Raw genomic sequence first — 25,054 nt, forward strand, 5'->3', positions numbered from 1 at the left:
GAACAGCCAGCTCATGAAATTAACATGCAAGTGGCTGAGTACTCCACAGATACACGTAACCATAATGTAGATCTCAGGGAAATCCAGTGTGACAAAGAATGTGATGAGGTTGGTCCTTTGAAATACAGGTACCACTCATTTTCTCCAACTGAGTGGATGAGAGCAACATCAAATAAAGTGTTTGAACACAACACACCACCAGGTATTGAACTCATGACCTTACTGTCATGAACCAATTTCCCTAACCACTTAGCCACATGCTTTCACTGATGTAATTAAGCAGGTGAAACACAAGTATTGCAGTGGCTTTGTTATCTGTTCTGTCACCCAATTCTTGAAACAGATGCATTTTCAGTATTATCTTTTGTTCCAGTGAAAAATTGGCAACCAATTTGCTTTTATTCCCATACATTGAATGACATTGTAAGGAAATGGTCAGCTACGATGCTAAAAGTTCTTACAATTGCAAGAAAACTGTGACCTACAAGCGCAAAATTTAAACATGTCACAAATCAACAAATTTCCTTGTTGATAGTTGGAGATTATACCATTCGGAATTATTCTCACACGAACTATATTACTGTCTGAGAGGAGAGAATTTGGTTGGAGGTGGAGATGTCTTAAGTAGAATTTCTGTAAGTCTTAAAGATATTGAATGTGTGCCAAAAGATGAACAGACAACGGAGAACAAAGAAAATTCATGAAGAGGTGGGACACCCTGGCAAAGATAGACGAAATAATTATATGAAAAGATTCAATTTTAATAACTTGTAGAAAGACATAACAGATAAAATTAGATTGTGTGATATATATAATGTAAGGTTGAAGTTTCATGTCATCGAATTGCAAGTGTCCAACTTTAATAATCAACAAAATCTTGGCAGTGATTGCCACTCGTTATTATAAGACCTAAACTAATTATTGAGCAAGTCTTTACATTTTTGAAATTACCCAATAGGTTTACACAGATGCCTGAGTGCTGGCCTGGCTGTGTGGTTAAGGTGCTTGCTTCACAACCATGAGGTTTTGGGTTCAGTCCTACTGTGCAGCACCTATAGCACCACAAACCATGATGCTTGGCCACCCCATGCATCTTTCTCCATGACACATGCGTCTCTGTAGCATTCACCCTCTCCTACACCACATCTTCACTCTGCCATCCGAGGTGGAAACGCAGTACCGGCTCTTGTCAGAGAAGACAACCGACCTCCATCGTTGGTGCCACCAATGACGGTGCTGTGTAGCCCACTGTAGACATGCCTGACGGTGATGGGCAGTGAGGACAGGCCCTCAAGCAGGACGATGGCAACGAAATACCACTAAGCATTCTTTTCTACTCTAGGCACAAGGCCTGAAATTTTGGGGGAGGGGGGGCAGTCGATTAGATCGACCCCAGTACGCAACTGGTACTTAATTTATCGGCCCTGAAAGGATGAAAGACAAAGTCGACCTCGGTGGAATTTGAACTCAGAACATAAAGATAGACGGAATACAGTAAGCATTTCGCCCGGCATTCTAACGTTTCTGCCAGCTCGCCGCCTTAAAGGCTTAAAATATTGCAGCTAAAATAAAATTGGTGGAGGTGCAATGGCCCAGTGGTTAGGGGCAGTGGACTCACGGTCGGAGAATCGCGGTTTCGATTCCCAGACCTGGTGTTGCGTGTGTTTATTGAGCGCAAACACCTAAAGCTCCATGAGGCCCCAGGAGGGGGTGGTGGCGACCCCTGTTGTACTCTTTCATCCCAACTTTCTCTCACTCTTTCTTCCTGTTTCTTGAGTAATGCTGCGATGGACTGGCGTCTCGTCCAGCTGGGGGGAACACATACGTCATAGAAACCGGGAAACCAGGTCCATGAGCTTTAAAAAGGAAAAAATTAAAAAAATAAAATTTGAACGATTTGCCAATTAAATAAGATATTCAAATAAGCCATGCTATTCAAAACTGATCAGCCATCTTTCACCCAAGAAGTAAAGAAAAGAGCTTGCAATATTGCAGCTAAATATAAAATTCAATAAAAGCAATCTGATGCTTTATCCTAAATTCCCACGTATCAAAGAAAAATTGTTTTAAGATTTTTGAAATAGAGATTCATTTTTATTTATTTCTGCATTTATTTGAGGGAAACTTAGATTTACCTGACAGTAAAATGAAATGACAAACAGTTAACTAAATGAAAATTAAAAGTAAAGTAAAATATTTTTCGTCAAATATAAAACAAAGAATACATTTGATTACTTTACTATTATCAAACATTTAATTTATTTACCTGCTTTCTTTACATTTGTTAAAAATTTTAGTAAATAAAAAAAACATTTAACTACTTATGTTACAAAATATGGCAGTTATCACTTTATTTTCATATATCAAAAAAATCTAAAATTTATTTACAGTCAAGCTTAGCAATAATGAAATAATTTGGCTGAAAGATGGCTGATCAGTATTGAATGGCGTAACTTATTTGAATATTTTATTTAATTGTCAACCCATTCATGATGGGGTTTTTTTAGGAAAATAATGGTGATAAAGTAGGGAAAAAAGAACATTTGTAGATAGTACATATAATGGTTCAAATGGTACTGCATGGGAGTGGGGCCCATGTGGCCATTTTCATTTTTTTCATTATTATATAATTTCATCTCATTTACATTCGTTTTATGTTTTTTGTCTCCACTGTAGTCTTGTCTGTCCTTGTGGTGTCCGCATCTGTGTTTAGGGCTTTATGCCTAATAAAGAAATTGCGTCTGTGAATATATTCCTTCTTAGCCAGGACTGGGCAGCCAGAGATAATATGATTTATTGTTTCTTGTCCATCTCCACATATTCTGCAGTTACTTGTTATGTTTCTTTTCATAATATGTTTTTGGTAATTTCTGGTGGGGAGGCTTTGGTCTTGTGCTGCAATTAAAAATTCTTCAGTTTCTGCTTTGAGTCCTGAGCTTCTCAACCATTGCTGGGATTTTTCTCTGTCTATTTCTTTTGCATTTAGTTTAGCTCAGTATTTGCCATGAAGGGGCCTTTCTTGCCATCATTTTATCATGGTCCATTGCTGTTCTAGTTTTAGTTTGGATTTCATTTGTTTTATAGCTTTTGTTGTTTCTTCTTCTTTATTATTATTATTATTATTATTATTATTATTATTATTATTATTATTATTAAGACAAAGAACTGGCAGAATGGTTAGTACGCTGGACAAAATGCTTAGCGGTATTTCACCCGTTGTAATGTTCTCAGTTCAAATTCTGCCGAGGTCAGCTTTGGCTTTCATCTCTTCGGAATCGATAAAATAAGTACCACTTGAACACCAGGGTCGATGTAATCGACTCATTCCCTTCCCCAAAATTGCTACTCTTGTAGCAAAATTTGAAACCATTATCATTATCATTATTATTATTATTATTATTATTACTACTACTACTACTACTACTACTACTACTATAAAAGAAATCGTTGTGATTATTATCTTGGCAGAAATAACATACGAATTATAGGCGATAATATAGCTTATCGTCAAAACCCTTCTTATGGAAAGGTCACACGCATTCATATATATCCCGTTTCTTATCATCTATTCAAATATAACTTTCAATAGCAAACAGATCTGTGTGTGTACACTTTAGGTTTACACATACGCACATTTAGCTTTAAATCAATTCAAACAGTCCGCCTTGATAGACCCGTTTGTGAACGATATATCTATGTAAATATTGACATTCTCTCGAAACTAAAACAGCAAGTTCTCTTTATCATACCCTCAAGAGTCGACAAAATAGTAATGTAACAGCCCACACACTGTAATTAAATTCAAACTGCCACACCCATTCTGTGAAAAAAAAAAGAAAAAAAAACTGACCCTATTTTCCGTCAAATGTGTTTTTTTAACATTTTGGCTGGTAGAAAAGGAAATTAGAAGAGAAAAAAGCCATATGAAACTGCTTTGAAACCATAATGGGATATAAATTTAATGTGAAGGTAAGTTGTATTATTTTAGTTTATTCTTTTATTCTCATACAGGATGATTTGTAATTCTATAGAAATTTGTTTGTCAGTAGCACGATAAAAAGACATAATGGGATATTCTGAGTACTCATTAAAACACTTTTATTTGGGGGGGGGTTGTACTAAACATGGGGGTAAATATGGTTCCACTCTTATTTTTAAATCCATTTAATTTTTGTAAATGTAAAAAAATGTTTGAAAAGAAAATGTTTAATTCTGGAGGGAAAAAGGAATTTATTAACCGAGGCAGGTGATCATGAAATTTTTTGACTAATTTTGCCTCCCTAAAAATGCAGATTACATGTGTTTCAATGTATGGAATATTATAACATGGGGTGACGGAATTAACGGTGATGGTCCAGTTAAGGTAGTGTGGGGGCCACGTTCCAAAATCACGGATTTAAAAATTTTTTTAAAGAAAATCTTCCCCTTTATCGTTGTGAAGCAGGGGGTGCAGAAAAGATTTCTGAAAAATCCCGCTGGAAACGGAGAAAAATCCAACTAATGTGGGACAGCCATTCTGAAATAGCTGTCGCACATAATTTTTCTTTTTTTTTTTTTTCCTCCTAGAATTATATATCTTATATTTTTTCCCCTTTTACCATTCTGTAAAATCTTTCCCTTTTTCTATACAGCACAATAAGTAAATGAATTTTAAAATAGTGAAACAATATTTACTACATGTTTTATTTATTTATTCATTTTTTTACTTTTGCGATTTTGTAAAATAAAACATTACAGCAAGTCTCAAACCTGTGCCGGGTTGATTTCACAATACATGACGTCATTCTGGGAAGTTTACGGAAAATGCCGAACGGGTGTAAATGTGTGGCAAAATGGTTTGCTTCTCAACCACATGACTCTAGGTTCAGTTCTACTATATAGCACCTTTGGTTAAGCATTATCTGCTACAGCCTCAGTTCAATCCAAAGCTTTGCGACTGGATTAGGTAGACGGAAACTGAAAGAAGCTTGTTGTGTGTGTGTGTGTGTGTGTGTGTGCGTGCGTGCGTGCGTGCGTGTGTGTGTGTGCGTGCATGCGTGCGTGTATGTGTGTGTGTGTGTGTGTATACACACACTGGCTGTGTAGTAAGAAGCTTGCTTCCCAACCACATGATGCCAGGTTCAGTCCCACTGCATGGCACTTTTGACAGATGTCTTCTACTATAGCTTTGGATCAACCAAAGCCTTGTGAGTGGATCTGGTAGACGGAAACTGAAAGAAGCCTGTCGTATATATATATAGTTGTTTATTCTTTTATATACATACATGGTGTCCATAGATTATCATTGCAATTTGAAAAATTCAGCATGTTGCATGCAACTACTGGAGACCACGTGGAAGTCTTTTCATGTTTCTAAAAAAATTTTAGGGGCTAATGCACTCACAAGGCTTTGGTCGGCCCAAGGCTATAGCAGAAGACACTTGCCCAAGGTGCCACGCAGTGGGACTGAACCCGGAACCATGTGGTTGGTAAGCAAGCTACTTACCACACAGCCACTCCTCTGTTTTTTCACTGCTGCTTGACAATAAGGTGTTGGTTTCTCTATGCTCCTGTTAACTTAGCAGTTCATCAAAAGGGACCAAAAAACAAGGCAGTCAATTCATTTGACTTAAACCTTCAAGATAGTGCTTCAGCATGGCCACAATCTAACGACTGACAAAATCAAAAGAAAAGATAAGATATGTTTTTAAGGAAGGGAATTGTGTATATTTCACAAGTCTAGTATTATTTGATCTGATACAATGGCCACTCCAAATTGTTACTGTTTAGGAGATGAAACAAGAAAGCCTGCCAGTAATTTCTTAGTCGTTATACTACAATGGCTCAAACAATGCTTTCTTTGTTAAGTCGGTGGATAGGATTTAATGATGTTCATGTTTGTTGTTCTGGTTTCTGTTTATATTTAGTTTTGGTTTCATGATTCTATGAAGGACCATCATTGAAATGCCAGCCAAAGTCAAAGTTGTTAGGTTAGCCTACAGGTAGTAGAGTGTGCTACTTTGCAAAACTGCATACCATTCTTTTTTTGCTGTCTTTTTTTTTTTTTTGATTCTTAATTTAGGTTAATTTCTACTTTAAAACTTGAGCTTTTAAAAGTAAGTATCCTATCGAATGGTGTGGTTTCATGGTAAGAAATTTGCTTCCCGGCCACATGGTTCTTGGTTCAGTCCTATTGCATGGGACTCTAGGGCAAGTGTCTTCTACTATATCCTCAGGCCAACCCAAAGCCTTGTGAGTGGATTTAGTTGGCAGAAACTGAAAGAAGACCACCATGTGTGTGAGTGTTTGCACCCCACCACCACATAAAAACTGGTGTTGGTTTGTATGTGTCCCCTGTAACTTAGCAGTTTGGTGAAAGAGAATGATAAAATAAGTATCAAACCTGTTATTTTACTAATATCAATTTTCCCCTAATTTCAAATATTCTACTGCAAAATCACATTATTTTTCCTCATTGTTTCTAGATGATTCCATTATGGAATCTTTAAGATATATATAAAAGTACTCGACAAAGAAATGAGCTTTCTAACAAGATACACATTATGTTGCATTCTATTCTTGTAACATTGTTTGGTGTGTATCTGTGTGAGACATATTTAATTCCATATTCTAACCACAATGAAGATGATGGGGATAATGATATTGTTCATCATCATAGTCATTGATTACAAGTCCAGCAAGGCCACGAGTCCCACATGGCCACAAGTCCCATGTGGCATGAGCCCTGTGTGGCTGCAAGTCCTGCTCGGTAAAGCTGGAGCAAATCAACAGTAAAAGCAGACACTTTTCTATTTAGACCTGAAATTTATTTACCTCATACAAAATATACAACACATTAACTTATTCCTAATTTATGATGAATGCCTGTAATTGTAACATTATATATACTAATTTATGATGAATGCCTGTAATTGTAACATTAAATATACTAATGTATAAATAATTCAGTATATATTTGAATAAATGCTTTTGTGTGTCTTCCTGGATATATATATATTTGTATATATAAAGTACTTCTAAAATAACTTTACAGTTTTATTTACTTTTTATCATTATCCGACAACGATTTATTTGTTTGACCTCTTACACTTCACCCAAAAGGTTAAATGACAAAGTTGATGTGTTGTTAAAATACCAGCTTATGTATTTTGCACTGACAACCCACTTCAGCTAATGTTTTTTTATCACACTAAGTCAAAATTATAGCCATTCATTATAGTTCACATCCGGGATGGGCAGCATTGTTTTCGAGAAGTGTGCCACTTGAAACTTAGCTCACCATCAAGCAGGCCACACTACTGAAATATTCAAGGTAATTCTTTTATTAGGTATGCCAGCCAGAGTCTTACAGATCACAGTTTACCCATGGCTGGTTTACATGGTGGGAGAGCAAATAAAGATGCCATTCATTCTGAACAAAGTTATTTTGGAATGAAGTTAATCTTTAGTTAAGTCATTTGGAATGAAACATTATGAGCAAACAGTACTTTCAGCAAAGGTTTTTGCTAAACCGCTAAGTCACAGACATAAACAAACCAACACCAGTTGCCAAATAGAAGTGGGACACACTCACACATATACTCACATATGATGGGCTTCTTTCCAGTTTCCATGAACCAAATCCACTCAGAAGGCTTTAATCAGCCCATCAATAGAGATTCCTTCATTTGAGGGACATTTGGCTGCTATCCTTAACAGATACAGAATCTGTTATGGGCTGAATTGTTGTGTGGATAATAATAGTTTAATCAGCAGATAAGCTGATTAATGATATGCGTGAGATTAGGCAGTTTGATCAGAAACTTGTGAAGAGAATTTTCATTCATTTTTCTCAGTTATCAAAGAAGAAAAAAAATCACTCAAAATTACTTCATTTTAGGATCGTTTTTTTTACTTGTTTTAGTCATTTGCCTACGGCCATGCTGGAGCACTGCCGTTAGTCAAGTAAATCGACTCCAGGACTTATTCTTTGTAACCCTAGTACTTATTCTATTGGTCTCTTATGCCGAACCACTAAGTTACAGGGATGTAAATGCACCAGCATCAATCGTCAAGTGATGTTGGTGGGTGACAAAGACAGACAGATAAACATACACACACACACACACACACACACACACACACACACACACACACACACACACATGTATGAGACAGTTGCAAGAGAAATACCTAGCCAAGGATAAACCTCTGTACCTGGCTTTCGTTGACATGGAGAAAGCCTTTGACAGGGTCCCCCGATCCCTTATCTGGTGGTCAATGAGGAAACTTGGGATAGAAGAATGGCTAGTGAGAGCTGTGCGAGCCATGTACAGAGATGCGGCCAGTAAGGTGAGGGTTGGAAATGAGTACAGCAATGAATTCCGGGTAGAGGTAGGGGTCCACCAAGGTTCCGTCCTCAGCCCCCTATTATTTACCATAGTCCTCCAGGCAATCACAGAGGAGTTCAAGACAGGTTGCCCCTGGGAGCTCCTCTATGCTGATGACCTTGCCCTAATTGCGGAGTCACTATCAGAACTAGAGGAGAAGTTTCAGGTGTGGAAGCAAGGTCTAGAACTGAAGGGCCTTAGAGTCAACCTAGCTAAAACCAAAATCCTAATAAGTAGGAAGGTAGATAAAACACAAACCCCTTCAGGTAGATGGCCCTGCTCAGTATGTAGAAAAGGAGTAGGTAGTAACTCTATAAGATGTACCCGGTGCAAGCTATGGACACATAAGAGGTGCAGCAACATCAAAGGCAGGTTAACTAGCAAGTTAGTTTTTGTTTGTGGCAGATGTTCAGGTGCAATAAAGACTGCAAACAAACAGGAAACAACTTCTATCTCATTCCAGGGTGAAAAACTAGAGGTAGTCGATAGCTTCCGCTATCTGGGCGACCAAGTTAGTAGTGGGGGTGGGTGCGCTGAAAGTGTAGCTGCTAGAATAAGAATAGCCTGGGCAAAGTTTAGAGAGCTCTTACCCCTGCTGGCGACAAAGGGACTCTCACTCAGAGTAAAAGGCAGACTGTATGACGCATGCGTACGAACAACCATGCTACATGGCAGTGAAACATGGGCTGTAACTGCTGAGGACATACGTAAGCTCGCAAGGAATGAAGCCAGTATGCTCCGTTGGATGTGTAATGTCAATGTGAATACCCGTCAGAGTGTAAGTATCTTGAGAGAAAAGCTGAACATTAGAAGCATCAGTTGTGGCGTGCAAGAGAGACGATTGCGCTGGTATGGACATGTGGTGAGAATGGAGGAGGATAGCTGCGTGAAAAAGTGCCACACCCTAACAGTTGAGGGAACCCGTGGAAGAGGTAGGCCCAGGAAGACCTGGGCTGAGGTGGTGAGGCAAGACCTTCGTACATTGGGCCTCACCGAGGCGATGACTACGGACCGAGACCTTTGGAAATGGGCTGTGCGTGAGAAGACCCGGCAAGCCAAGTAAGATCGTTGCCAGTGCCCCTGGACTGGTTCTTGTGCGGGTGGCACATGAGATGCACCATTTTGAGCGTGGCCGTTGCCAGTACCGCCTGACTGGCTCCTGTAGGATTTTCGAGCGAGATCGTTGCCAGTGCCCCTGGACTGGCTTGTGCGGGTGGCACATAAAAGACACCATTTCGAGCGTGGCCGTTTTCGTGCGGGTGACACGTAAAAGCACCCACTACACTCTCTGAGTGGTTGGCGTTAGGAAGGGCATCCAGCTGTAGAAACTCTGCCAAATCAGACTGGAGCCTGGTGTTGCCATCCGGTTTCACCAGTCCTCAGTCAAATCGTCCAACCCATGCTAGCATGGAAAGCGGACGTTAAACGATGATGATGATGATGATGATGATGGACTTCTTTCAGTTTCCATCTACCGAGTCCACTCACAAGGCTTTGGTCAGCCCGAGGCTATAGAAGAAGACACTTGCCCAAGGTGTCACACAGTGGGACTGAACCTGGAACCATGTGGTTGGTAAGCAAGCTACTTACCACACAGCCATATTTTTAAAAATTATTGTATGGGTTAATGATTGTTTTTCAGTATGTTTCATATACGTGCAATGCATTAATATTACATGACTTAAAATTTACGTTAATTTGAAATTTAATTTTTCTCACCAATATTTACACTACCATTTGAAGGCTATGTTTTATTCACAAGAAATGAAAGAACAGAAAAGAAAATGCAAAACGAAAATCAAAGTAACTGTTTTTATTAACTGCACACATACCCAACACATGAACGCAAGCATACATACACACACACACACACACACACACACACACACACACACACACACACACACACACACACACACACACACAATGACTCTATTAAAATTCTACCACAAATGATTCAGTGAGAAACAGATTCATGAAGACAATAATAATAATATTCTATCTATTTGTCCGGTGACCTTAATATCAAACAATTGCTTAATTGTTTAAGGAGAGATGACATTTGCTTGACACAGTTGTCCTGAATTTCTGTATACATTTTATTTATTTCTATTATTTTAGTTTTGTTGTTTTGTTTTTTCTTTTGCCCTTTCATATCAAGTATTCTTTAAATTTCCTTTGTTGTGGTAGAAAAGCTTGTCAAGTCTTCAAGTTACTTGAAGAAAGCAACACAGATATCAAAAACCTAGAAAACCTTGAAGCAATCAAACACCACCCTGTGGTTAATTTTTGTCAAGATCTCTTCCATTTTGTTATTTATGTTGTTCTTGGTTTAATAGAAATAAAATTATATTTTACTAACAGCTTTCAAATTCTATTTTAACCCTTCTGTGACCATATTCCTGCTGAAATACACTTTACTATGGTTTTCACTTAATTTAGAAAATAATCAAAGTAACCAAACCCCATCTCTTAATTGAGATGGGGTTTGGAGCATAACATTTCTTATGTTATTGTTTCAAAGGCAATAAAGCAGTGAGCTGGCAGAATTGTTAGCATGCCGGGCGAAATACTTAGTGGTATTTCATCTGCCTTTACATTTTGAGTTCAAATTCCATCGAGGTCGACTTTGCTTTTCATCCTTTGAGGGTTGATAAATTAAGTATCAGTTGCATACTGGGGTCAATCTTATCGACTGGCTCCCCTCCACCAAAATTTCAGGCCTTGTGCCTAGAGTAGAAAAGATTTCTACAAAGGCAATAAGGTGGTGAACTGGCAGAAGCGTTAGCACACCGGGCGAAATGCTTAGTGGTATTTCGTCTGCCTTTACATTCTGAGTTCAAATTCCGCTGAGGTCAACTTTGCCTTTCATCCTTTCGGAGTCGATAAATTAAGTACCAGTTGTGTACTGGGGTCAATCTAATCGACTGGCCCCTTCTCCAAAAATTTCGGGCCTTGTGCCTAGAGTAGAAAAGATTATTACAAAAACAATTTATTATTTAAAATGAAACTTAATATAAGAGGTTTTTTTAATAAAAGAATCAGAGATGATCTCGGGTGGATTGGTACCATTAAAACCAAGTATTTTATTGGACTTCTTGTATTGTCATTATCATTATCATCATCATCATGCACTCTAAGGTCAAATCTCACCAAGGTCAACTTTGCTTTTTGTCCTTTCAGGGTGCATATAGCATCAGTTCAGAATTGGATAAGGTCAATATTCTTCTCCCTTCCCCCCTCTCCCTACCTCCTCTCCCTTCCTACATTCCCCTTCCCTCTCTACCTGTCCCTCTCTCTCCTCATATCATTCAGAACCAGAAGAAATGCTACTGAGTATTTTACCTGACATGCTAATGATTCTCCTAGATTGTCACCTTTAGCTATTTGCAAAAGATTGATGGATATGTACCAGTTTGAGCTGAATATATTAGTGATATCATCAACTAAAACCCTTGATGGTGGTGCCCCAGAATGGCCTTAGTCTACTGTCAGAAAATGATAAAAGAGAAAGTGTATGTTGTCAAATAGCATAACATATACATCAAGTACTACTTAATTATGTTCTCTAAGCAAGCAGATTTCTTCTTCAATTTCAATTAAGTTCATACATTTAATTACAATTGAAAAAAAAAACAATAACAATGTTAGTCTTTGTGATTGGAAGGTTGGACGATTCTTGTGTTTCTTGCTTTCATTTTGTTATGAAAACCAACTACCTTTTTCCTTCGCCGCTTTAAAACAATTATTTAATTTGAGATAAAACAATTAGTTTATAGGTGTTTGTTTTAGTATTTCGATACAAATACATCTCGAGCATTTTACGAGAAAGATATAGAAATAGAAGAGAATAATAGGTGAAACCAAATACATACAAAGATTCGTTTTTTTTTTTTGTTAATCATTTTTGTGTTAAAAGAATACAGAAATCTAAAAGAACGTTTTCTGATTTCTTTATGTAAACAAGATTGAATTCCTCTTGAGTAATTGAACAATATTATTTGGCTTCTCAAAGTAATGGATGCAGGCCAGGTATATCTAAATGGTTCAGAAGCTAGCTTTGCAAACACATGGTTCTAGGTTTCATGGTACATTGTCTATCATAGCCTTATGTTAATCAATACTTTGCTAGTGGCATTTGTTAAACAGAAACTGTGAAAGCCCAACCTCTCTCTCTCTCTCTCTCTGTAAACAGTTGTTCATGAGATTGTAATGTCTAGCAAAGCTATAGTCTAGCTGACCCTTCTCTTTCTGTCCACAGTGAAATTGTGTAAACAAAAGCAGTCATTCATTTGCATCTATCTTATGTATTAATTTTAATTTGTTTACATACATAGGGCTGGCTCAAGTTTAGGATTTATTTTGCAGTGTATAGCGCCAGCAGGTTTGGGAAAATCCTAGGTCTTATACATGGATAGTATTATAATCCCTTACAAAACCTCTTTTCCAAATTTTAAGCCCCAAAATAGGGGATTTTTTACATGTTAAAATATGATGTTTTATTCATCCCAAACAGACAAAAGGCAAAGTCAATCCCAGTTGAATTTGAACTCAGAACACAAAGACAGACGAAATGCCATTAAGCATTTTACCTGATGTGTTAACGATTCCACCAGCTTGCCACCTTCATCATCATCATCATCATCATCATCGTTTAACGTCCGCTTTCCATGCTAGCATGGGTTGGACGATTTGACTGAGGACTGGTGAAACCGGATGGCAACACCAGGCTCCAGTCTGATTTGGCAGAGTTTCTACAGCTGGATGCCCTTCCTAACGCCAACCACTCAGAGAGTGTAGTGGGTGCTTTTACGTGTCACCCGCAACCTTATATTGCAATAAAATAACGAAAGAGATATTTACTTAGCTGGTGAGTATTATTAGATAAATAAAGTATGCAAAAGAGAATTAGATGTAACATATATGAAAAATTATGCAAATTGGTAATCAGATATCATTTAGAGACAACGAGAAAAACCACCCTCTGTTAGTATTATATTTTCATATGTATTTTGCTGTTTTTTTTATTTCTCTCAGTTACCCTTAGTTTCTTCCTTGCATCTCTTAAAGATTCCAAAATGAACATCGGTACTAAATTATAAGCATTATAAGCTGTGAGTCTAAGATATCAAAAATGATAATACATTTAAGAAAATGCACCAGTAGTTTATTACAGTGACGTATTTTTTTCTTCATTTTGCAATTTGGCCCTGTTGGAGCTCAGCTTTTAAAGGTTTTGTTAAGTATATTGCCCCCACCCCCACTCTGTCTTTGTGTGTTATTTATTCTATTGACCGAAGAGGGAGAAAACATGACCTCAACATGGTCTAACAATCTTATATGTAATTCATCTTGGTTATGTTAAGGGTACACATGTCTGCTTTCCAACCACATTGTTCCAGGTCCAGTTCCACCATGTGGCACCTTGGGCAAACGTCTTCAACTATAGCCTCAGGCCAACTGGAGCCTTGTGAGTGGATTTGGCAGACAGAATCTGAAAGAAGCCCATCATATATATGAATGTATGTATATATATATATATATATATATATATATATATATATATATGTGTGTGTGTGTTTGTGTGTGTGTGTGTGTGTGTGTGTGTGTGTAAATAAGTATGTATGTATGTGTGCGTGTGTCTTTGTCTTGGTGTTTGTCCCCCACAACTGCTTGACAACTGGTGTTCGTGTGTTTATGTCCCCATAATGTACCAATTCAGCAAAGGGTATTGATAGAATAAGTACCAAGCTTATAAAAAAATAAGTTCTGGTGTCAATTGATTCGACTAAAAATTCTTCAAGGTGGTGCCCCAGCATGGCCACTGTCTACTGGCTGAAACAAGAAAAAGATACAAGGTGATTGCCATCCACCAGATTTCACTTGGGTTTGGTTGACCTGATGATATAGCAGAAGGCACTTGCCCAAGGTGAGATCGAACCTAAAACTATAAGGTTGTGAACCAAACTGCTTGCACACAAGAGTATTGACCAACTGATGTAGTATCCATGGTAACAGAAATATCACTAGTCTCCTAAAGTAGTTATGTTGTAAATGTCTGTGCAATTCTGTACATTGTAAAGGAGTAAAAGAAATTATTCTTTTATTGGTTCAAGCCAGTAGGTTGTGGTGGCCATGCTGGAGCACAACAACTACCAAGGTAGTGGTTTTCAAACTGATAAATTCCAGACCCTGCTCCTCTCACCGAAATATTATGGAAATATTTTTGTCCCCTCTCTCTTTATTAATGAGAAGATAAAAAAAAAATTATTTTGCATTCATATAATTTTTCACTTTGATTCGGTGTTGGACAAGTTTTAAAAGTTTATAAAAACAAAAAAAAAATATCTCGATTTTAGCAATTTGTCTGTCCATTATTTTTAAGTCCTCAGGGCTTCCATATGCCATAAGAAACACTTGTTAAATCATTGATATCATTGATTAATGTTTTAGCAATATTTCCAGTTTTGAAAGACAATTCAAACACAAATCATAAAAATGTCGAGAAAATTTTAGTTGCTTTATTAGATGTTATGGAAATTAATTAGAAATATTTGACGTTCTTGACATTTGATGGTAAAATCAAAGTATTGAGTAAAATTCTGTGTAGTATTTGATTACATCATTTTATAATCAGAATTTAAATTGCTCTCAGGTTTGTTTTGCTTTTTCATCCCTCTGTACTTGACAGAAGATTTTGACAGCCAAATACTAGCGGCAGTATAATGTGTTCTTGAAGACAGTGACCAAGGATGGTCACAGGACAACATATATGAATGTTACCTAGCTGAACCTTCTCTGACCTGGGTCCCTGTGTCTAACTTTGCCCTCTACCTGGGCTCCTGAACAAAAAAAAAAATAGTTACATATACAGCTCAAGAACAATGATTGCAGGCAAACTAAAAGGCAGAAACAGACAAAAAAATTCGGAAGAATAACAATAATAAGCCTTTCTCTAAACTACCATACTTGTTAGGTAAAACTAATGGACAGAACACAAAAGAAAAATTCATGAGAATAACAAAATAGACCTATCTGTCATCTACCATATTTGTTCACCTGAATCGCTAATTTCCTCATCACTTTCACCAGTTTGATTGTCTGAATCAATCTTCCTGAGCTTCTGAGCAAATAAATAAACACTTACACATACAGTTCAAGAGTAACAATAGTGGGCAAATTAATGGACAGAATCATCTGCATCTTCTTTTCCTATATATGTGTTCATTACCATTTTACCAGGAATCTGGCAGCGATGATGTTTAACCCTTTCGTTACTAACCCGGCTGAAACCACCTCTGGCTCTGTAGTACAAATGTCTAGTTTTCATAAGTTTTGAATTAAAATCTTCCACCAAACTTTAGTCAAAATTTAGGTTCCTAACATTAGCTAAATGATAACTAAGTTATTTTACTAAATTCTTTGTTATATTTAAAATAATTAAAAGAAACACAGAGCATCTCAAAATAAATACAGTAACGAAAGGGTTAACCTATTCCTGCTACAGCAGGTATATGGTGCGACAGGGTTAACACCACTGCCATGGCCCTTTCCTGCTTTAAGTGAAATCCTTTCTGTTTCATTTATTATAACCAAGTTATGGTTTTGATTAATGGTTTGTCTGCTCAGTCAAGAAAGACCTGTGGCTAAACAAACTATTGCAAATGAATTTGAATTTTATTAAAATCAGCAAAATTATCAATCATTAAAATTAGCAATTTCTAAATATATCACTTGTTCTTCTAGTACTTAATATCTTCGCTAGATTCTGTCTAGCTTTAAATCCCCACTTTTTGAAACTTCATTGTTCCTAGGCTAAATTGCAACACTAAAGAGTCAATTAAATGGTGTTTCATTAGATAGTCTGCTTCAATCGATTAACAATTAACCCTGTTCTGTTCTCATTAATAATCGCATTGCTGCTCTCAACTGCTCTTAGCTTCCTTTATTTCTGTCTGTATCATTTCAATCAAGTCAGCTTATCTCACATGTCATATTTAGTGAGTTTAAAATGTTGTTTAGGTTTCTTGACATTCTGAAAGTATAAATGACCCTTGCAAATGTTATTCAACATTCTCACATTGCCTTTCGTAGCTCAAATTTCATTGGTTAAACTGTTTAAGCCCTCACTTTACCTTTTATAGAGTCACCCATATTGCTGCACCAAATTGAAAATATACATCCATTATCCTTCCATAAAATAAATGAAACAACAAAAGATTGAAACAGTAAGAGAGCCCCTAAATATTTTTTTGATTTGCTTGAAATATCAATCAAATCTCCCTTATTCTGCGTGCGAATGTTGCCTTTTATCCTTTCAGGGCTGATGAAATAAGCACCAGTTGAGCTCTAGGGTCATTATAAATGACTAGTCCCTCCCAACAAAACTTCAGATCTTGTTCCTATAGTAAAAAGTGTTATTATTTGAGTTCAAATTCCACTGAGGTCAACATCGCCTTTCATCCTTTCGGGGTCGATTAAATAAGTGCCAGTTACACATTGGGGTCGATGTAATTGTCTTAATCCCTTTGTCTGTTCTTGTTTGTCCCCTCTATGTTTAGCCCTCTGTGGGCAATAAAGAAATAAATTATTATTATCATGAGTATTTTCCTTTATTTTTGTTTTGGCCAATTTGTTAAATTAATTATCATCAACATCATCATCAGTGGCTAAAACAGTTGTTGAACTTTTTTTTTTTTTTGAAGTTTGCTTTGCATTTTAGAAAATTCTTCAAAATGATATTTTTTGAAATAGAGAAAAAAATTTTAAAAACTCAACCACATTGCAACAGTTCACAAACAAGTGGTGCTTTCAAACAAAAATCAATTCCTTGTTATCTACAATTCACAGAACAAACATCATGTAATTTCTCACGATCGATTTCTTTGGAATTAGGTCTCTCCATATATCTTTTCCATGATATTACATCTGAAATATAATTTATAAACATTATTTTTTATTAAAAACATGACTTAAGAGTTTTAACATAATTTATACTTTGGACCATAGTTTCATTTTTCCTCTTTCTTTTCCTTCAAGAAAAAGGTGATGTCACAGCAAAAGAAGTCAGCCCTATTGGGATTGTAATAAAATGGTATAAATTGATAGGCTGTTTTCTGTTGTTCTTGGTATTGTTTGCTAACTCTGGCTCAACGTTTGTATAAATAAACCTATGATCCAAGGCGTTCCCCTCATGATTATCCTGTCTTTTTAAGTGCATCAAGGGCTTCATTGCTGAGGTTATACACACAAACATAAGAGGACGGGTTTGATTCCTTGTTGGGTGGAATGTTGTGTCATTGAGTAATTCACTTTATTTTACTTTTCCTGTGTTTACTCAGTCATAAATGAATACCAGCCCAGCATTGATGCAGCCCTTTCTACCTCCATCTCTCGAACCTTGGATGTTCCACTACAGCAAGGTTGCAAGAACCAAGAAGTCTACTTGTCTCCATGCACAACTACATAGGCACCTAAAACAACTGGCAGAAGCATGGAACATGCTACTTAGTCACACTCCCTCGTGAATGATGGCTATTGTATAGGACGATATTATCCTGTGTGTCCTTCCTAGCTTATGACAGTGGTAGTTGATTTGAGGAAGTTTTGGCTATTATTTTCAGTTAAATAACTACATAGATTACCTCTCAGTTTTGGTTGGTTTGGATTTGAGAAACTGGTGACAATAGAATATAAACGATAGGGATACATAAAACAACAATGTCTTCCAAGAAGTGAAGAGAATACAAAAATTCCAAAGTTAGAATCAGATGTAAATAACTGAGATTTTACATAAATGAGATTAATGTGCAGAGAAGATTTAATACACACAGAAGCAGAAACACACAAGATGTGGATTTCACAAACCACATTCAAGGGCAACCTGTCCTAAAATGCATTCAATGCATCCTAAAATGCATTCAAAGTGGTTTGTGTAGGGCAGGACATCCTTCTGTAAGGAAATGGTATCATGAAACCTGATTGATACTCAGTAACAACAGGGTAGACTTTGCTAAAAGTGTCCAAACATTAAGTAGTGATCGTAATGGGTAGCAGCAGTGGTAGGTATTAACCCTCTTAGACCTGGGCCTCTGTGTCTAACTTTACTCTCTACCTGGGTTCCTGAGCAAAAAAAAAATAATAAATAGTTATATCTACAGCTCAAGAGTAATGATTGCAGGTAGGCTAATGGACAGAATCACAAAAAAAAATTCAAGAGAAAAACAATAGGCTTATCTCTCAACTATTGTATTTGTTTATTGCAGGCAAACAAATGGAGAGAATTACAAAAAAAATTCAGAATAACAATATAAGCCTTTCTCTCAACTATTATGCTTGTTAGGCAAAGTAACAGACAGAATTACAAAATAATCCATAAGAATAACAGTAATAAACCTATCTATCAACTACCATATTTGTTCACCCGAATTGCTAATTTCCTCATCACTTTCACCAATTTGATTGTCCAAATCACTCTCATTGTCTGCGTAAGATTGAACTCTTTGTTCGAAGAATAAACATCATCAATAATTTCCTCAACTGTAAAGAGTCTAGGCCTTGCTTGTTTACCAGATGAGATACTGGGTTCATCACATGCTCATTTCATCACACAAATTCATTTTTCAATTAAAAAACAAAAGTAAATATTAGCTATAGGGGACAACGAGTCACAAACACACTTGACTACGAAGTTGTAATGTGGTGGGTTGTCTATTTTTGGCATTTTATCTTCTTTTTCTATGTGTGTTGTTCATTGCTGCTTTAATGGAAATCTGGTAGAGATTACATTTAGGCTATTCCTGCTATACCAGGAACACAGGATAAAACTGGGCAATGAATTAAGTCTTTAATCCATCAAGAATCAAAATCTGTGCATGTGTTCTTAATGTCTTAATGGTTGGAACTGGCTTAAAATACTCTTGAAAAATATGACTTAAATTTTTAAAGTTTTAACATAATTAATGGCGGTGCCTCAGCATGGCCACAGCTCATGAGCTGAAACTAGATAAAATGATAAAAAATGAATAATTTATACTTTGTACCATAGTTCAAATTGTTTTTCTTTTCCATCAAGAAATAGAGTCACAGCAAAAAAAGTTAGCCTCGTTGGGGTTGTAGTAAGGTATTATGGGCCGAGAGACTGCTAAAATTCTGTCCCTTCCTGAGTGGGAGCAACCATATTGGCAAAAGACACCAATAGAATAAATACTAGACTAAAAAAAAAGAATGAAAAATAAACATAAGTACTGGGGCCGATTTGTTTGACTGAAACCTATCAAGGCGGTGCTCCAGCATGGCCACAGTCCAATGACTAAACTTAGTAAATGACAAAAGAATAGTTGTTTTGCATTAAATATAGTGCACAAAATATTAGGGTAGTGTGTGTGGGCGGGGTGGGGCGGCTGCCTTTATGGTATAATACCTCTTAAGTCAATGCCGCCTTTTATCATCGCTGCCATGAAAATCGCATTTACCATAAGTAAACCAAGGTATACCTTTCCATCCTTTCATCTGCCGAATAACTTAGCTAAATTGTCGGTTTGGTTTTGTTCTATCCAAACCTACTAACAAAGATGAAGTCAATCACTTTTTTTTTGCATCTCACCAAAATGTGTGTGTCATAAATAGTTATGACTTCCTTTCAGTGAAAAACTACACCTGAGTACACCACACACACACATATTAACATACACACACAAATGCATACAGACCCGTTTGTGTGTGTGGGTATGTATATGTGTGTGTGTGTGTGTGAGTGTGGAATAATTATAAGAATTTAACTCGGCATAAATCATAAAAAAGTTATATATTTCCAAGCTTATCTACACTTTAAAGCAAGACTTCACCCAGAAATGACTTCATTCTTTCTTTTGGTTTTCCCTTTCGTTTTTTCTCTTTCTTATTTCTCTCCATTTGTTTCCTGATCTTTCTCTCTTCCTCTCTCCATCTCTTTCTCTCTCCAAATCTTTCTCTCTCCATCTCTTTCTCTATCCCTCTCTTTCTCTGTTACTCTCTTTCTCTCTCCCTCTCTTTCTCTGTTACTCTCTTTCTCTCTCCATCTCTCTCTCTCTTTCTCTCTCCATCACTTACTTTCTCCCTCTCCGTCTCTCTTTCTCTCACCATCTCTTTCTCTATCATTCTCTATCCATATCTCTCTCCAGCTCTCCATCTCTTACTCTCTCCACCACTTACTTTCTCCCTCTCTCTATTCATCTCTCTCTCTCTATCCATCCCTCTCTCTATCCATCCCTCTCTCTATCCACCCCTCTCTCTCTATCCACCCCTCTCTCTCTCTTTCCCTCTCTCCATCTCTTACTCTCTCTTTATCACTTACTTTCTCCCTTTCCATCTCTTTCTCTCTCCATCTCTTTCTCTATCCATCCCTCTCTCTACCTCTCTCTCTCTCTCTACCCTTCTCTCTCTCTATCGATCTCTCTCTATCGATCTCTCTCTCTCTCTATCCACCCCTCTGTCTATCCATTCCTCTCACCATCTCTTTCCCTCTGCCTATCAACCATTTATGCATGCATACACAGAGACGCATGCTGCTCAGAAGCAGATATAGGAGAGAGTTGAAGCATATTATATTTCATCAGCTGTAATCATTTTGATTCCTTCTACATCAATACTTCCTGGCATTAAAAGCATGATTTTTGAAAATGGAATATTGTATTTTGTTGTTTTTCCTAACACTTTCTCTTTGAGAACAATTTAAACGACTGTACACGTTCGTGTGTAAGTGAAACAGTCTCTAGTTTTCTAGTCTTCTAGTTTTAGAACATGAATAGCTGAGAAATCTATCTTTCATCCATTAACTAGTTCACCAAGGATTTACCTATCTTTTACTGGTAAGAGAAAAATTAACACACACACAAAACAAAATAAATAAATAAACCTGCAAAAAGCTAAAAAAAAAAAATGTTACAGAAATGTTTTATGGATATTTTGGGTTTTTTTTTTTTTCTTCTTACAAGAAATAATTTTTCCTATGAGAGAAAATTCCTAATATTCATTCCGAATTCTTCAAGTAAAAGCCGCATAGAATTCCCAATGTATTAACTTTTCTTTCTAACACTTAATAATATTTTGACAAGTCAACTAGTTTCATAAGTTACTGCTTTAACCTTTGACCGTCAATGCAGAAACATATTAACATACTTGGTTTGAATAAGCCATTATGTAGTGGAAAGATTACTACAAAATGCTGTTAGCACCTACAATTCAAAGTGATTACAGTTACAGTAAGTCCTCTTCTCTACCAGCTGAGCAATCACAGAAGGAGCCTTTATGTGGCCCCACAATCTATAAGAAAGAGCAGCCACCTTTCCTTTTAATCACACCAATAAATGCAGGTGTGGTGGTGTGGTAAGAAGTTTGCTTCCGGACCACATGGTTCTGGGTTCTGTTCTACTGTGTAGCACCTTGGGCAAGTGTCTTTTATAGTGATGGGATGTTCAAAGCCTTCGCAGTGGACTTGGTTTACAGAAACTGAGAGAAGCCCATCGTGCATGCATATATGCTCACATCTATCTATCTATCTATCTATATATATATATATATATATATATATATATATAAAATTTGTTAAAAATGGAGAAGAGAAGATGTTAAAATTTAAGAGTGTTGGTCTTACCATTTGAATTAAAATACAGTCTGTAGTAATTTTTTTTTTTCCTCTAGTTTCAGCTCAGAGCTGCGGCCATGCAGATGCACCGCAGTTAAACTTCCCAGTCAGCCTGAGGCTATAGTAGAAGACACTTGCCCAAGGTGCCACAAAGTAGGACTGAACCCGAAACCATGTAGTTGGCAATCAAGCTACTTACTAGACAACCACTCCTGCGCCTATTTCCAAATTTGATCATTTATGTCACGTCTGTGATTTCTAAAACAGTCAATCTATATTTCCTTTTAAACTATGAATGTTTAACACAATCCATTTCGCAAATGCATGTAAACATCTCTTATCTATAACTATGAAGTCCTAGTGGCACATATACGCATCACTCAAAGACGACCGTAAAATCCCCAGAGGTGCTCTTATGCATCCCACTCACTTATGTTGTGAAATCCCAGACGCTTATATGTCTCTTTTAATCATCCATTAAATAACGTTTGGTTGGTTGTTAGCTATTGAATTCTGAGAAATACTGACATTTCGACCAATGAAAGGATGCATTAGTGGGTGTATCAAAGAAAGAATTTTGGTTTTCAATGTGCTCTACATGATAGCATATGACAGAGAAATGGATATTGATTGAAGTTGGCATGTGTTGAAGCAGTGGTGGAGAATGTGAATGCGTAGGTGAAAGTTTGTGTGTCGACCATGACAGTTTTGAAAAGTATCTTAGGAAGCTCTTTGCTTGAAATACGCAAAATAAGTTGACATTTTTCAACACAGATTTTTGTTGGAAAAATAGAAAATAAAAGAAAAAAAGCTATAGTTGTTGACTGCTTTACAAAAAGTAATAATACTTGTACATATATTTCAGTCATTTTTAGAAGACATTCTATCAGATTCATGACTTTGTTATAAGCATGCAAAGAAATCAACAATAACTCACAAAATTAATCTCTATAGAAATTTATTATAATTACTTTTAATTTTTACAATTATAAATAACAACTCAGGCTGTAACTTCTGAGCCCAAGTCAGGCGCATGTGAATGATGTCGAGAGAACGTCTGCCACTCCCAGTAACATAGCAGTTCAGCAAAATGAGACCAGTTGACATCAGGAAGGGCATCCAGCTATAAAAAACCATGTCAAACCAGACTGGAATCTGGTGCACCCCTTCAACTTATCAGCCCAGCTCAAGCCATCCAAACCATACCCGGATGGACAACAGACATTAAACAATGATAACGATGAGGATGAGAATAAGTACTGAGGTCAATTCATTCTATGAAAAGTTCTCCAAGGTGATGCCCAACCATGGCCACAGTCTAATGGCTAAAACAAATAAAAGGAAAAGACAGTTGAAACTTAGTGAATTTTTTCCTTTTTAAAAATTCAAGTTTGAACAAATTCTGAGGTTGAAGCTTAACTGTGTTGGAGCAGTGTACTATAAAGGTGTAACATTGAGGTCAGCTGACAGAATTTGCAGTTGATCTTCTGCATTCTTTCATTTCAATCATTTTTTATTTCTTTTTTTCCGTATTTTTTTTTTTTTGCTTTGCGTTTGCATTAACTTACGGTTTTTGTGCTTGGTATGGTAATTCGCCTGTGTTTGTGTAGAATAGCTTAACCATTCAAATACTTTTTCTGTTGGTTCTGTTTGTGTGTGGCATTCGATCAATATTTCTTTTTTTTTTTTTTAATACATTAGAAGCTCCTGCGTTTGTGTTTAGAGGCATGTGTGCAGTCAGTTGAGTACAAATTTCAATTAGACTGATTTTAAGTAATATATTATCTCGCAGCATTTTAATGACAGACTTGTTAGATATACTCTCAGTATTGATTTACTTCCACTGATACTATATAATATGTTAGTAATTAGCACAGGTTGTCTGTCTAATGTAAACCTAAGTCCCCCAAAAAAAAACACACTCAAAAACAGGTTCTAATATATTTTCTGCAATAAAAGAAATGGCTTTTATGGTGTTTATAATGGTAACTGGTTTCTCTGTATTGTTGTTTGAATCAATAAAACTGTTGCTTATCTGTTGAGTCATGCAAATTGTTACTGCAGCTCAGCAAAATATTTGAGTACAAAGCAAGATGAACATTAATATTGAACTGAGTTTCAAGTTGAGCCAATGTGAGAGGTTTATGTTTGTGTGTGTGTGTGTGTGGTAGGGATGGGTTTTTCTATATGTCTGATTCTTTTTACATGACTTGGTCACTTGGCAGGGATGGGCTAATCAGCATCCTTAACTCTTTTCAAGGAATTATGTACATATTGTGTAGTGGTTAAGAGCGCTGGCTGCTAACCCCAAGATTTTGAGTTCGATTCCAAGCAGTGACCTGAATAATAATAATAATAATAATAATAATAATAATAATAATAATAGCATCGAAAAATACCTTAAGAATGAGAACCCAGGTTCGAAATTTCCCCAAGACACCTAATGAAGGCTCGAGGGTATATCAGCTGAAACGTGTTAACAACAAATAAGATGAGGACAAATATCAGTCAAATGTAAATAATAAAGAAGGTACTGGTTTGAAAGTTAGCAACAGAATGGTCTCTAGTAAGGACACATGAAGTTCGTGTGGTAATGTTAAACAAGAAGATAGATTTTGTGTAGCACTAAATAACCAAAGAAGCTTCGATATATTTGTTTGACCTGCTAAAAATATCATTCAAATTTCACTCAAATCACACTGTAGTGTTTTAAAAAAAATAACAGGATAGACAGAACTATTTTTTTTTTTTTTTATGCGCACTTTTAAAGCCTAGCCAGGCTCATGGGTCTGGTTTCCCGGTTTCTTTGGACCTATGGAATAAGAACCAAGCTTAAAAAAGAAAAACAAGTACTTGTATCAATTAATTCAAGTAAAATTCTTCAAGGCAGTGCCCCAGCATGGCCACAGTCGAATAAACTGAAGCAAATAAACAACAAAACATAAAATTGGAGCCTGGTGTTGCCATCCGGTTTCACCAGTCCTCAGTCAAATCGTCCAACCCATGCTAGCATGGAAAGCGGACGTTAAACGATGATGATGATGATGATGATCACACATTG

At 36.6% G+C, this 25,054-nt stretch overlaps 1 protein-coding gene across 4 annotated transcripts in view; it reads left to right on the forward strand.

Annotated features, from left to right (window-relative positions):
- The window catches only part of LOC106870407 (uncharacterized), a 267,331-nt gene that overhangs the window by 124,495 nt on the left and 117,782 nt on the right, over positions 1-25,054 (forward strand). For 3 of the 4 annotated variants that reach the window (XM_089340571.1, XM_089340573.1, XM_089340574.1), the window contains exon 1: positions 3,464-3,969. The exons of the other annotated variant lie outside the window; for it this stretch is intronic. In XM_089340571.1, coding sequence (XP_089196697.1) covers positions 3,946-3,969 — 24 coding nt within the window. In that variant the 5' untranslated portion in view covers positions 3,464-3,945. Of the gene's footprint in view, positions 1-3,463; positions 3,970-25,054 lie in introns of those variants that run through there. 4 annotated transcript variants of the gene reach the window in all.

Source organism: Octopus bimaculoides, chromosome 23 (genome assembly GCF_046866305.1).
Source record: "Octopus bimaculoides isolate indiv1 chromosome 23, ASM4686630v1, whole genome shotgun sequence".
NCBI classification, from domain to species: Eukaryota; Metazoa; Mollusca; class Cephalopoda; order Octopoda; family Octopodidae; genus Octopus; species Octopus bimaculoides.